Below are 15,100 nucleotides of genomic sequence, written 5' to 3'. Positions count from 1 at the left end.
GCTTTTATCTGGATGATATGCAGCAGGTCATGAGCAGTAAAGGATGCTCCAAACATGGGAAAATGAAAATCAGATATAAAAAAAAATCCATTTTCTAAAAAATAATTTTCTTCTGTTTTTTAATTTTTCTGTGTTAAAGGCTGTCTTGCAATGGAATGAGAATTATTATGCTGTGAAGAGTCATAAAAAGAACTTTTTATTATATCAATACTTAAAATATGCAAATATGATATCTTCACAATGCCCCAAAATTATGCTTGGCATGAATTCTTAGTTACAATACAAATATCATCATCTTCAAATAAGCAAGTATAACATGCTGCTCAAATAGCTGCAAAGACAACCTCATCACAGCTCTGGGAGCATCCAGATTTCATCTTTGATGTAGGTAGATTTTAAGTAGGAAAGGGAAGAAAATTTTCTTAAACATCAGGGTGTACTGGGATGAGCCTTAGTAGAGCTACTGCATATTTAACATGGAAAGGAGACCTGCCGGCGTGCATTTACAGAGATGTTGTCATTTAAAAACCTGTTCTGGTGCTGTGCGGGCTCCACTAAGGGGGCTGAGTGCTATGGCACAGCCTCCTCCTTCCCTCTGGAATCACAATTGAAACAGGTTTATCCCCAGGCTGACATCCAGTCCATTTGAGCCTTGTTAGCTACTGTCTGTCTTTAGCACTATGCCTAAATTAGCTGTGAATTTTTTTTTTATAGGGGGAATAGTAAAAATAATATAACACAGACCTTTTTTGTGGGGTGGATGCCCTTTCATGACATCTTTAAGTGTTAAATACTTTTACAGGGCTTGATTTTGATTGCATTAAATCAACATACCCAGATGCCCCTGGTTTTGGTGGATTTATACTAGCATTTGAGATCTGGATCAGATCTCAGTACTTCATTTTGGTTTTGGGTTTTTTTTTCTGCTGCAATCAGGTTTTCAAAAAAGTAGTAGCTATTTCTGCTCATTCCAGAGCAAGAGTGGCAGGAGGGTTTTGCCCGAGGAACAATGCATCTTTCTCCATACACTGTACAGAATTCCCATCTTGTGCATTAGAATAGATGTTGAAACAGCTCTCATTAACATTTTTAATTTGCATTTTAATTGTCTGCCAGGGTGTGAAATGACATGTCTGGGTAAAGGAGCGTTTTTCTTAGTTCCAGTGGTTTGCACAGTCCCAGTGAGGCGACAGAGGCAGAAGCATCCATTCTGGACACTGGTCTTTTTGCAGAATTCCCCATAAATAAGGCAGGGCCTGATACAAACCCAATAAGTTAAGCTAGGAGGACTCACATGGGTCTGTGTTTGTTTGTTTATTTTTAATGAATGGGACTCCCATAATTAATTTTTGTCTGAAGATCGTGATTTTAAATTGCCAGTTGCAAAGAATCAGCACAATCATTTGAAAGTTGTTTTAATGTCTAAATACTCTCTTTGTAAAGAAAACACCATATACATACACATGAATATATAGAAATATATTTTTAAGATATGTTATTTCTGATAGGAATTTGCCTCTGTGCTGCTTCCAGCTTATGCACCCTCCAGTAACATAAACATTAGGGTGAAATCTTCCTATCAGCAAGACACAGTAAACTCCCCAGATTTTCACCTCTTGGGGCAAATTTTCCAGTCCCTTTCCCATTTCTGTGGGTGCTCCTGAAGTCAATTCTAACTTCTCAAAATCATGATAGAGTTGGAAATGTCCAAACTGAGATGTCTTCAAATCTCAGCCATAGGGATGTCAAAGGTAGAGGACATGTAAACTCCTTCTGACAGCTTTTCCCACACAAATGCTGCATTTGCCCTTCTGGCCACAGCACAGACTGTGCACATCGATTGCTTGCTGCAAGCCAGACCCATATCCAAGTAATTTTTTTTCAGAGTTCTCCTCAAGGCAAAGGCATTCTGGTCCAGGTCCTTGTGTTTAGGGCTATGACTTCATATGTGGCCATACTGAAAGGCAGACTAATTTGTTGTACCTAATTTTCTAAAAATATCTAGATCAGAGTGTACCTGTGAGCTGCTCTACTCAGTATTTCCTGCAGTTCAACACTTGATTCATCTATAAAAAGTTTCACTAACAGCTTTTTTTGGGAAGGCATGTTTCCCAATCAAGATCTAGCAGTTAAATCATGTCAGGACAGGAAACACTACCCAGAGGACCCTACAAAGCTTATAGCCTCTTAAAGATGATTCCTCATATAATTACATCAGTTAGGTGGCTTTAAATTCATTTAATATGTGCCATGTTGAAATTATATAATTTCTGTTTCTTCCTCAAAATACTAGGCAGTGATGCCAAGTCACATGCCTTACAGAAGTCTATTATCGTAACACTATTTAATTTGTCATCCAAACTTGTAATCTCCTAGAAAGATATCAAATTGGTTTGAGAGGACCCATTTTACTTAAACCCACCTTGATCAGCATTTAATTTTATTAGGCCCTTTTAATTCTTTATTACTGAAATCTTGCACAATCAATCCCATCACTGCTTTTTTCCTGGGATCAAAGTCAGGCTAACGGTTTCTCATTTTGGCCATCCACTTTCCCTTTTTAAAATATTGGCACAATTCCAGCTTCCTCTGGACTACTGAGACTTTTCCTAACATGTCTGGAAAAATCATTATTAGCAGTTTAAAAAAGATCCTTAGCCAACTTCTCATATGCAAAGTTCTGATTAAAAAAAAAAGAGAAAGTGGTAATTGCTGTTTAACATGCTGTTTAAGGACTTCTAGGCTTAAAAGTTACCAGCCCTATGCAATGTCGCATACCACCTGAACAATTTGTCTGCATAGAGCAAAGATTTTTTTTAAAATTCCACCTTTTTAATAATACAGTTGATGAATCTCCCATTCCTATTTGCTTTTTTATTCTTATCATTACTATTTCACTTTGATATTCCCTGTGCACATTTGCTTTTCTCATCACTTTTTAACACAAATTTCTCCCTTCATCAGTTTGCTCTACTTCTCCCTCTCCCTCCACAGTCTGTTTTGATTTACCCTCAAAAACAGGATGCAGGGTTCTTTTTTTTGGAAAACAGTTTGGGTCTTTCTTCATTCTGTCACTGTTCTTTGGCAAAATCAATTAAATATTTTACAAACAGCATCTATATTTTCCTGCTCGAGTGTTTTTCTCCTAACTGATGTGTTAGTATTTGGCTTTGTGAATTTGCCCTTTTGAAAGATGCAGATTATCTGACTTATTCTGTCTCCTTATTCTAAGTTCACACAGTGGATGCGATCAAAGTCATGGCTGCTGATACCCTAAGCTGCTTCAGTGTCCTTGTTCTGCGAACCAGTTCTCCTTGTCCATCAGGATGAGACATGATACAGATGTTGTTCCTGCTGGAAGCAGCTTTTTTGTCAGCAAATTGTCATCCAGGGGTTTTAGAAATTCTGGCAAACTGAAATCTCAACTTTATACATTCAGAACAGACTGCCTCGCTATGAGTGTGGGGTATCTTGAAAATGTTATTGATACATGTTTAAATAGTAGCCATGCTCTATAGGGATAACTCACAAAGCTCAATTGAATTTAATGGTGTCAAGTGGATATCACCTGGAGGGACACACAAGCCTTACTTTTCATGTCCACTGGATGAATAAATATTCCAGCTGACTGACTTCATAGTTGCCAGCACCACCATTTTATATTGTGAGCCAGTTTTATTTCCCTTTCGCAGAGTGATCTTTTCTAAAAAGATTATAAACAACTTAATCAACATTCCTGTCATGTGTCATCCTATTAGGTTTCATTAATACCAGCTAGTTCAAATGCATGTTTCTAAACAAGCAATTTCTATTCCTTGCATTTATTGCCTACGCTTTTAATCTTGATACGTAGTCAATTTCTGAATTTCTGCGTGTAGTCTTTGTTTCTCTTACACATTGCCCACACAAAGATTTTGTACAGTCTGAGGGTTGTTTGGCCCCTTCTTTCCACACGCTTCTGTTAATTGAAACCCCTCCTTGCAGCTCCAGACAGCCTGATATTCTGCGGAAGAGGAGCTCTACCAAACCATTCAGTTTATGCAGCATCTGAAAACCACAAGATCTTTAGCTTATACCTCCTAGTTAAGCAGTATTTTTGCTGCCAGGTCCATGCATCTTCTGATTTCCTTTATTTCAAGGAGGATACATCAGGCATGCTTCTACCTCTGCTCCTTTTGGAGTGTGACGTTTACTAAGCTCCATCATGAATCAATGCAGCAGTGTCTTCTGATTTCATGAAGTGTTGTACCTTGTGCTGTGACTCTTCATGTCAGTTCATCACTCTGGTGCCAGTCTCTTCCTTGGAGAATATTTCTTCCTTCTCTTTTCCATGCAACGGGAGTCAATCTGCCTCCCTGTTTTTCTCTTTATTTGCTTCTTCCTGGTACCTGGTGAGGAGATGCTCTCTGCATTTCACCATCACAGTACACAAGACTTCTTATACTTGTCTTGTGAAAATAAAGTAAAGGCTGTGTACTCTATTTACTTATCGAAGGCAGTCATCATTTGAACAACTTCTAAAGCAAAATCTTTCCCCAAAGTATCAACCTTTTTTCCTGCTATAGTTCAATTTCCCACATTTGAAGTCTCATATGCCAGGTAAACCTGAACCAAACCACCATGGTTTGCAAATAACTACATAGCTCAGCACACAGTGGCACAGGGGCACATACATGTGCCCTGCTGAGGAGTCATTCCTCTTTGAAGATGTATTCCCTGGAAAAGCTTAAATGTTCCTTGCAAAACAGTCACAAAAATAAAATGCAAGTGGGTTGTAAATTCAGACATAACGAGCATAAACTTCCATTAAAACGGGATCAGTGTTTCCCATGGAAACGAGGCTGCTCCCACATGGCCAAGCAAAGTGGTCCAGCACAGTATCTCTCTCAACTACTCCAGCTCAGCTAGAAGAGGGTACAGTGCAGAGATACTCTTGAAAACATATCAAAAAATTGCATAAGCCTTAGAGTACAGCTCTTGGTTGAAACTTATTTAGATGCTCGTTTAGCTGGCTTCAATGGCACCAAGATGTTCTCCAGCACACGTTTTTTCAGAGTAGGCTTTCGTCCTGCTTTCCCAAAACACACAAATTAAGTCAGAAGACATCAGAGTAGAAGAAAGGAAAATAGCAGGCTCCAGGGTTCTGCTGTGGCTCTCTACATACAGTAGGTTTTCGGGGCAGCCATATGGGCATGCTGTCTTTCTGAAGGCTACATGCTAGATCTGACCCAGCCACTACACAAAACATCACCACACAGGACATCGCTGCATAACCACATGGGCTAGGGGCACAAGGGATAGGGAGCGGTGCAGGCAGCATCCCTTTGGAATGCAGGACACGAGCTTTCCCTTCTACAAGAAGGAGCATTTTACACCATGAGGGTGCTCAAACACCACCATAAATACCCAGAATGATGATGAGATTTCAGTCTTTGGAGATATTCAAAACTCAGCCCTGAGCAGCCTGCCTGACAGGACAAGCTTCGAGGCAGAGATTGGACTTCCAGAGGTGTTCTCACCTGAGCGACTTTGCTTCACACACTAAGTTGGTTTTCTGATTCAGTGGACTTCAGGCTTCTGACAGTCTTACACTGAATCAGCTCAGCTTTGCAATTCCACTGGTATCAGCACCCTCTTCTTTAGGGAACAGTATTTCAGTCCTTTAGCCATGTGCACTGGAAAGGCAAAGCTGCTGTGAAGATACTGAGGAGGCAAGAGAAGTAATTGCCTTTTACATCTATAAGGAACTGTTAAAGAATAAAACAAGTCTTTTTTTTTCTTTATTGAAAAATAAAAAAACACCACATACCACCTTCCTATTTCAACTCTACATGTGGGCTGTAATTTCCTGATGATTTTTAGACCAACACCACAATTGCCGAACACGATCGCTATTAATAATGTCAGTGTGGAGACTACTGAGACAGCACTGTTCTTTAAAGGACACTCTCCTTTTTCACTCAGAAACAGAAATGAAGCCAATAGGGAGCACAAAACATCACAGTCACTTCTGAGAGCCCCATTCAAGTCATTTTCTTTCATACATTTTGTTGCTTTCTATCTCTCGGCTTTGAGTTCCTTTTGTTGTTTCTAATAGATAACACTAGCTGCAAGTTTGGAGGAACAGTTCCTCTTCTGCTGCTGTTGTCCTTTTTTCTTTTATTGCTTTAGCAAATGTTGATTTTTTTTTTTGCAAGTTAAAAGCAGCTGCTCTAACAAAACATGCCCAGGACCCAAGAGAGCCAGACATTTCATGCTGTGGCATCCTGAGCTTGTGCAGGGGTGGAAGGACCCTTTCTTGACCAGCAAAGTCAGCTGGATATTTTGCCTCTGTGGTCTACCCAGCCTTGAGGGACTGGAGAAGGTCCTACACTTTAGATTAAAATCTGTGCACAAAATGTTCCTATAACTTTTTTTTCTAAGGGACATTGTGTGCTCAGTAGCAGGTGAATTTAAAGCAATTAAGAAATCATCTACTTTTAACTTAGACAAGAGTACAGTGTTCCTAAGTTCACCGCAGCATTAGTGAGTTGGTTATAGCTGTCATGCAACCATCTCAGCCAGTGTTGACTCTAGTGCAACACACTGACACAGAGCTAAAGGCAGCTGATGAACTGTCTTTATCACAGATTGTGGAGTGCCTTGTCTATGTTTTCATGATTTATTACTTCCCTAACTTTCTTAGGTGTTGGGAGGAACAATGAATCAATCTAGGCATTTTCAGAGCAGGGACTGCTAATTGCATGAGCTGTTTATCACTTGAGAGCTCCAGTTTTGACAAGTCTCTTGACCGCATGTTAATATATATGATTAATTATTGTTACAGGCATTCGCAGAAAAGGACCGGTTAGGTTACACTTCAGAGCTATTATTTCTTTCTGAACAAGCAATAAACATAATCATGTACACACTGTGTTACAAGCATAACATGCGGGGAAGGAAGGTGGTTTTGAAGGTGTCGCTCTCCAGTGATGGGTATACAGAGGGAACAGGATGAAATGATGGAGGAGCAGGTTTGAAGCAGTTACTTCTCTAGACTCCTTGGTGGCTTCACAGCAGCTTTTCCTTTGCTGTGTATGTGGCTACAGAGGACTGCAAACGAGGGCAGAAGACTTCCTGCATCATCTGGCACATAAATAAGGGGGGGAAATTCAAATCAGAGAGCCGCAGGCAGGCTGCAAGGTTTTTGAGGTGCCAAATGTTTTCAGTGTTTCACAAACAAGTGTGATCCAAATGCTGGGAGGGTTTGAGACCCTGTTGGGCACGCATCTCTGGAGACTTGCCCTGCTCTGCCATGCTTCAAGTGGTGAGGGGCCACCTTTGCTCTGGCTGGTGTTGGCACTTGTTCCTTATGGAGCAGGGCTTTCCCCTCCCTGTGGAACCAACCCCATCCAGGGGTGCACCCTCACCTGGAGAAGAATCCACAGACTCATCCCAGGCACAGGGACTTGTTTCCCTTGTCCTAAACCACTCCTGGCTTGCAGGTCCCTGAAGCTGGTGCTGGGAGGTGACAGGGTTTGTCTGTGAGTTCAAAATCAAGACTTCAGGGTAAAGCTCAAACATCATTCCTGGAGATACTATAGAGGTATCCAAAGTGGGGTGCCCATGGTGAGAAGCTGCTTGAGGAGCCCCACCATGAGTGGCATGAAGTGGTGGGGACTGATACGACCAACCATGGGAAGCAGAGTAGTCGGTAGCAAAGGAAAGGTAATCAGCAGCCAACACACGTCCGTGTGAAGTAGCTTTCCGTTCATATTAAAATATCAGGTAACAGATGCAATCAGAATGCCTGTGCCATGCAACAGCCTTATAAGAAATACAAATGCAGGTTTAATTGCCCACTCCACTTAAACTGTTTTATCCTGCGTAACTTCATGATTTCTAGAAAATTTGTCCCAGGCCATTATGGTGGAAGGTAAAGTTTGCAGAAAGCTATGAAATTTCCCACTGCAGCAGCTGTCTGCCAGGGTGGTTATTATGCTCCACAGATGAAAGCACTTCTGCCTGCACAAAGTCCTCTGTCAGCAAGTTGGATGCAAGGCACAGCTCCATGCAGCTGGGAACCCAACCATTGCTTCTGCAAGTCTCCTGTGCCTCAGTGGAGGAGCAGTCCCACTGGTCTGAAATGGAAACCCAAATGGACAGGGGGAATCCACAGCATGTGACACCAGGGCCACCTGCTCTGTGCCATTCAAAGGTGCAGATGGAGTCACCTACACCATACCATTGGCTTTGGACCCATGTACCCACAGGCAGGGTCACCGCCAGGGTGCATGCTGGTGGCACCCCTAGCTGTTCCCCTACAAACGTTTCCTGCTGGGGGAAGGCAGCCCAGCACCTTCTGTGACCCCTTCCCACCACCCTGGTGGCCTCCGTGGAAAGATTTGTACCACCAGCCCCAATAGCTTCATATATTCCCAATTTGCACTTGTCAGGAAGAGGCGCCAGTGCTGTTGTCCAGCCGAGACCCAGAGACAGGCTATAGGCTTGCTCAAATTGAGGTGGGGAAGGGGAATTTGGGGCTTGACTGGTGTGAGAGTGTACTTCAATGTCACCTTCAACTCTCTCGCTTTTCCTGGGTGTTGGGTAGCTCAGCTGGTGAGGAAGAGCATTTGCCTTACCCTGATTTTGCAGTTTAATCCTACCATAAGCCATTGCAGCATGTTTATAGCATCCGGCATTTTCCCATCTGGCCCTCCCTGAGCTGCTTGTCCCATCCAGAAAGCAGAAATCATTACAAGAAAAATGTAATGAGAGTAAGTGAAATGGCAAACCTGTCTAGGTCATTTTTTCCTGTGTCTGTTCCCCCATCCACAGAGAAGGGAAGAAGCAGCCTTGCTATTGGTTTCACTCTGAGTGAGCAAATGGCATCTTCTCCAGTGAAGATGGAAATAATTTGTCCAGTAGCCATGCCTAGATTGCACTGAATAAGAACAAACTGCACGAGTGCAAGGGCATGTTGTGTGCTGGCCTGGTGGTTAATTACTCTGCTCGCTTTTAGTCCATTGTACTCTAGAGGGGGAACACACTTCACCGGGGTGGGAGAGAAGCCGAGAGTCTGTGGAAGAGAAAAGCCTGTTCCTTTAATCTCTTTGAAAGCTTTTGGAACATCAAAGTCCTGGCAAGAAGAGATCTCTCTGATATGTAATTGGTGTGGACACTTGCAAAGATTTTGATATAGACTTTTGTGAAAGGGTATTCATGAGAAGCAAAGAAAGGTTATGGGTTAGGCACTAGCTGAGAAACAAAACCCCTGAAGCAGGATGAGGACTGGACAAATGTCACACAGCTCCTCTCAGCAACAACCCCAGCCTCGGGGCTGCTCACCACACTGAGTGGATGAGATGAGATACCTCCAGCAGCAAAGCCCAATCAGAGGTGCCAAGGGCACCACCAAAGCCAGGGGAATGTGCCAGAGCAGGAGAAAAGGATCTTCCGCCGTGGGCACAGCCTGGGCAGGGCTCCTTGGTAGGAAAGTGGTGATGGCTGTGAAAACCAGGTTAAGTCCAGATCAGTTGTCATCTCTCAAAGAGAAAACCCAGCTGATCCCCACAGGCAGATCCCCACACTCCTGCAGTGGGGGCTGCAAATACATACTGTTACCCCAGAAAAAACCCTAAACAAATGGAGAAGGGAATTACATAAGAATCAGGAAGGAAAGTAGCAGGGAATTGTGTCTAAGTGTTTGGATAGTAAGGAAGAGGAGGTCCTCTTTCAGCATTGCTGCCTCTCACCAGCTCCCAAAGGACACATCAAAATGAGATGAGGGGAGCATTTCCAATATGGGAGATTAAGAGGGTTAGAAATAGAGTCTAGGTAGAATTGAAATTATTTTAATTCCTAGATGAAGTGAGTGAAAAGCAACATAATGGCAGTACACAAAATAATGAATGGCACAAAGAAAGTACATATAAGTGCTCCTATTTACACTTTTCACATAAAAAGAGAACAAAGGGACAGTCAATAAAACCAAATGGCAGCACACGTACAAGGATAAGCGAAATAGTGTTGTTCTAATGCACTGTGCCTAATCACCCAGGGAGCTCGCTGTTCCGAAATATTGTTAATATTGCAGATACAGAGAGACTTGCAAGAAAGGGACAGCAATGTACCTGAAAGAGAACATTTGCAGCTATATTTGCTATATGTGAGCTACATTAGCAGTGAGTGATGATACGGAGTTTTAAGAGAGAAATTCTCATACAAATCAGAATAAATGGGAAGGGGGCAAAGATCCCCATTGGCAGATTATTCCAAAATTTGCCTTCTAAAGAATGTCTATTTCTCCCCTCCTCTGAGGCGTTTAGATTGGCTATTGGCAGAAACCAGCAACTGGAGGAGACAAGCTGCTTCTACCTAGAGGACTTCTTATATCTCTGTCTCCCTCCTGCAGCAAGGCCAGAGCACCTTAACACCCACTCTATCCCCATGCATCACCCAAAGGCGAAGGATTTCACCTCCCCTCCCCGCAGTCACCTCACTGGTGGAGCACCCAGAGGGCCAGCACCACATGCTGCTGCCACCAGCCTCACTCCCTGCAGTGACCTCCTTGAAGAACCCGCGTAGTTTTGGAGTCCCAGTTACCCAGGCTGCAGTGCAGCTGCAGTGGGTGGGGGCTGACTGGGAAAAGGCAGCTGCTCAGGCGGGTGCTGAGTCCCAGTTTGCTTGTTCCTTGTAGCCAAGGAATGTTTCACATCCTGGGCCATATGTAACTGAGGGAGGTAAAAATAATCTTGTCTTTTTTTCTACTGACATGCAGTGATATCTCCCCTATTCATCATAAAAATGAACTGAAATTAATCTTGGTAACAATTCTGCCTCATGATGGGAACACACGTGTATGCACACCAGCAAACCTTTGGAAGTGATGCTACCTGCAGAGATATCAAGGAAGGTCAGCACTGTGGAGGTGCAGTGGGAAATGACTTGAGAGAGCATCCCCGAGTTTAAATGGAACCAACAACTGCAAAATTGCATTTGTGGAAACCTTCCTTCTCATGGCCTTGCTAATGGGAGGTAGGTCAGATTTGAAAAAAGAAGCCCAGGCCCCTGACTGTTCCCATAAAGTTTAAATATAGTCACCTTGACTCAATCTCCCTGTGAAGTTTCTGTTCTTACAAATCCTCAGAGTATCATCCTTCCCCTGACTGCCGCCCAGTCCCAAAGGAGGGGACCTTGGTTCCCAACTGCTTCACAGCTCTGTTGCAGCGCTCCATGCTAGTTTTCCCCTGCCTCACAGGCACATCTGGCATATTCCTCCACCAAAACATATCAGTTAGGGGAAGTGGTTGCTGTTTTCTCCTCCACAACCCCAATTTCCAACTTTCTACCTTCTTGCAGGAAGTGTAGTGGCCTGAAGCTGAGAGATGGAATGAAGTGCCTTCTGCCCATCACCCCCAGTCGCTCTTGTCTATTGCCTCCTCAGCTGATCCACAGCCCTTTGCAATAACGACTTTAATGTCCCACAGGCTGGTTCCAACACCTGAAGACGGGCAGCTTGTCCCAAATGGACTTGAATGCATGCAGTGGATATAAAGAGGTCTTTTTTTCTGTTGAGGTTTTTTTAAGACTTTATTTGTCTAACATGCTTGACCAAAAATTACAACAACAACCAAGTTATGCTAAAATGATTAAATAACCTTTAAGCTTTCATACCTCAAGTACTTTAAATGAGATTTTGAAGTAGCAGCTGCTTTCGTCTCCTTTCCACATAAAAATACACAGTATTTTGAAGATACCATAGGAAAAATTATTTTTAAGAGAATAGTTTATGGTCAACATAGAAATTTTGCTGAGGCTAATAAAAGGACCTCTTCCCCACACTTGAACATTAGTCTCTTAAGTGCTGTGAGCGAATGTAAACATTTCAGACTTCTTTAACATACAGCCAATTTCCTGCCACATTTGTTTCAAACCACTTGAATTGTGACCAGCTAAGACACTTTTATTCTAACTACACGCTATTGCTCATCTTCCCAACAACGGTTGGAAGTTCATTTATAACTATGAATTTCAGTCTTTGCTGATTTAGGAGCTGATCCCACAACTTTTACACCAATAGTTTTGACAAACGTGGCCCCATCTGAATTCACAGCAGACTGCTCATGCGCTTGTGAACTATTCACCCAAAAAACAGTTGCAGGCACCACTGATCATTTTGGGTTTCATTTCAGGAAAAAGCAGCAAATTAGTTTAGACCCCCAGTCATCCAGCAGCTTAGAAGAGATGACAGATCCATGACTTGTCATGTTTCCTGGTGGTCTGGTGGTTTCTGGTGGGTCCACAGTGCGAGTTATTTACTAGGCTCAAATGTTTCTGCTCCCAGCAGCAGCTGGAAGAGCTGCTGCCCATGGGAAGCCAGCAAAATGCAACATTTCTCCCGACCTCGCTTAGAACTGAGGCTGACATTGCTGGTTTTGTGACACAGGTATTTTAAATTGTGTATGCATATAATGCACATGCAGCTGCTACAGGAATCTCACATATACATCCATATATCAGGAAAAAAGTAACGTACACAATTAGCCAATGCATGTGTGCAGGAGTGGGCTATGCACAGACCTGCAAACAACCCCGTGTTGATAGTGCGATGATCTGTCCAATGTGTGCAAGCAATTAATGCCTAGATGCTGTAAGCCTCAATTTCAGGATGTCCACGTTCAGAAAACAGCATTTAAATAATCTCCATCAAGGCAAAAAGGCTGCTCTTCGAGCACAGGGAAGTTTATTAATTAAAGTCAGAAGCCCACTTCTTGTTGGGCACGTGTAAAGCACTATTTTTTTTTTTTTTGGATGTGTAATAAATTCTTAAGCTTCTGCCTAGGATGGGACTGAAATCCTAGCAGCTTCAACACCTCTGTTAACCTGGAGGAAATCTGCACGGGCAGTACAAGCGCTGGCCATCCCAACCAGCTCCCAACACATCCCCTGCTTTGCCTGGTGTCACATGCAACACGACAGAAGGATTTCAACTCAGTTGATGATTTTGTCTTGGGCTTCTCTCTATGGTATCTGTGCGCAGGCAAAGAACAGTGACCGGTTTTGTGAGGCAGCCCTGCTCTGTATCCAGTGGCATGTACTCATCAATCACCACACTTAGGCTACTACAGATACCCAAAACTGAATACCCAAACCCCACTTTGAGGTGACCCCTCCCCCTTGACATCCATAGCATTCCCCAAGGACAAAAGGAACACAACATTTCATCACTTCTGACTGGGGCCTGATTCCAACCAGTAATCTCATCATTGGCTGCATGTCCCATTAACAGGTTTTAAACAAACAGACCCAGTGGGTTTTATTAAAAATACTGCTACTGAATATTGGGTGGTGCTTTTTACATACAATCACGTACCACCCTACCAGAGGAAAATGCAGATATTTTCTCTTCTTTTCTTTTTAAAGGGAAATGTCTTCCTTTTTTTTCACAGACAGGTCCAGGTTACAAATTCCTGAGTATATACTGCACTTAACACAGTATCCCTTCTTGAACGTTGAGCTGTTTACAGCATGCCAGCATTGTGCACCATTTCCCTTACCATCTGTAATGCCAGATGTAGTAAAACTTCATTTCAGTACAGTGAATTAGGGCCTCTATTGCATTGGTTTTGGATAGATGCAAAGACTTAGACCTGGAGGACTTGAAGTAAATAGCTTTCCTCCTGTGACCGGCCATTTCTGCTCCATCTTTTATATTTGCCATGTTAATTAAGAGGAAACATCTTTACCATCATTTTTCTTTTACCAAGAGCTCACTGGGAAACATCTGAAATGAGGAAGTCCTAGTCTAAACACTTAGGTTTAGACAGCAAACTTTCTTAAAGAAACACTCCTTTGAAAGACATTGTTCTTTTAATAAGTCAAATATAATGTATGGTATATACAAAAGTCCCTACTTGTGATATATATATGTATATGTGTATATATATGTGGAATGCATTCACTTTTCTGTGTTCACAAATATTTCAATGGCAAAATGTCAAAGTCTTTAATCTGTTTCTGGCACCAAAATGTCTTTGTTCCTCATCCACTTTTGTCACTCAATATTTATCTGGGAAAGGCTAGCAGGGAAAAAAGAAGGTGTTTTTTGCTTTTTTGTTGAAATAGTTCCCTACTGGGATTCTCAGCCAGCAATAAAAAGTTGTTAATGTGTTGGTCACAACTTTAAATCCTCATTGCAATCATGTGTTCCTTGGAGTAGGCAAGTCAATAACTATAGGTGGATTAAGTGGCTGGTAATTCACAGTGCACACAGATGCATTCACATAGGTAGTAGTTCCATCAGCCATGACACCATAACCTACAAAGAAAGAAAAACTCAGGTTACTTTCACTCTTATCTTCTTTTTTTATTATTATTACTCACCTTTATCACACAACGGTAAGCACCGCATTTATTAATCAAAAGGAATTTAAAAATTCTGTCAATGCAAAACTTAAAGGTCTCCTGAATTAATACCATCTTTGTCCTACAGTAGAACTTTTTGGCATCTTTTAAATTGTATGAGAAAAGCAAAATGGACCCTCACTAGTGGATATAATCTCTAGCAGCCAGCAAGCCAAACTTCCTTAGAAGACAGATATTTTTCACTGCAATACATTTTTTTTTCTTAAAAACTCCTCTGTTTCGAAAGGATGAGACAATAGAGTGTAGGCAATGACAGCACTGAAAAACCCCATATTTCTGATCATTTAGGTTTATAGTCATCAGTGCAGCAAACATTGGACAGTTTTCATCTTTTCCCTTTTTTCTGCTCTGTGTTGTACATCTTTTAAGCACCCAATGAAAAAAAAAAAGCATTGTATGACTAAGGAAAGTATGTGCATATGTGCACTTGGGTGGGATTTGCCTAGTAGGAACCTCTTCTTCCCATGTGTTTGAACTTGTTGACCAATATCAACCAAATATGATTGAAAGACACAAAAATGCCTGCCAAGGCAGAGAAAAAAAATGGCTTTATTAATGCAGTCTCAGACAGACAAGGTGAATTTACACCCTAAGACACCTTAATATTTCCATGGGAGAAAACAGAGAATCAATCACAGAAACTCAATGGTTTGAGTTGGAAGGGACCTTGAAGATCATCCAGTTCCAACCACCT

General features: G+C 42.1%; 2 protein-coding genes across 2 annotated transcripts in view; both read right to left on the bottom strand.

The window, feature by feature from the left end:
* Positions 1 to 15,100, bottom strand: part of LOC138724325 (patatin-like phospholipase domain-containing protein 2) — a 520,777-nt gene that overhangs the window by 217,526 nt on the left and 288,151 nt on the right. The window lies entirely within an intron of this gene.
* Positions 12,835 to 15,100, bottom strand: part of MPPED1 (metallophosphoesterase domain containing 1) — a 65,229-nt gene continuing 62,963 nt past the window's right edge. Inside the window, 1 exon segment of the mRNA XM_069865343.1 lies at positions 12,835 to 14,299. Within this exon segment, the coding sequence (XP_069721444.1) occupies positions 14,181 to 14,299 (119 nt within the window). The 3' untranslated portion in view covers positions 12,835 to 14,180.

This window comes from Phaenicophaeus curvirostris, chromosome 1 (genome assembly GCF_032191515.1).
Source record: "Phaenicophaeus curvirostris isolate KB17595 chromosome 1, BPBGC_Pcur_1.0, whole genome shotgun sequence".
Lineage (NCBI taxonomy): Eukaryota > Metazoa > Chordata > Aves > Cuculiformes > Cuculidae > Phaenicophaeus > Phaenicophaeus curvirostris.
Note: the sequence above shows the minus strand (reverse complement) of the source record. Positions and strands in the feature narration are given on the sequence as shown.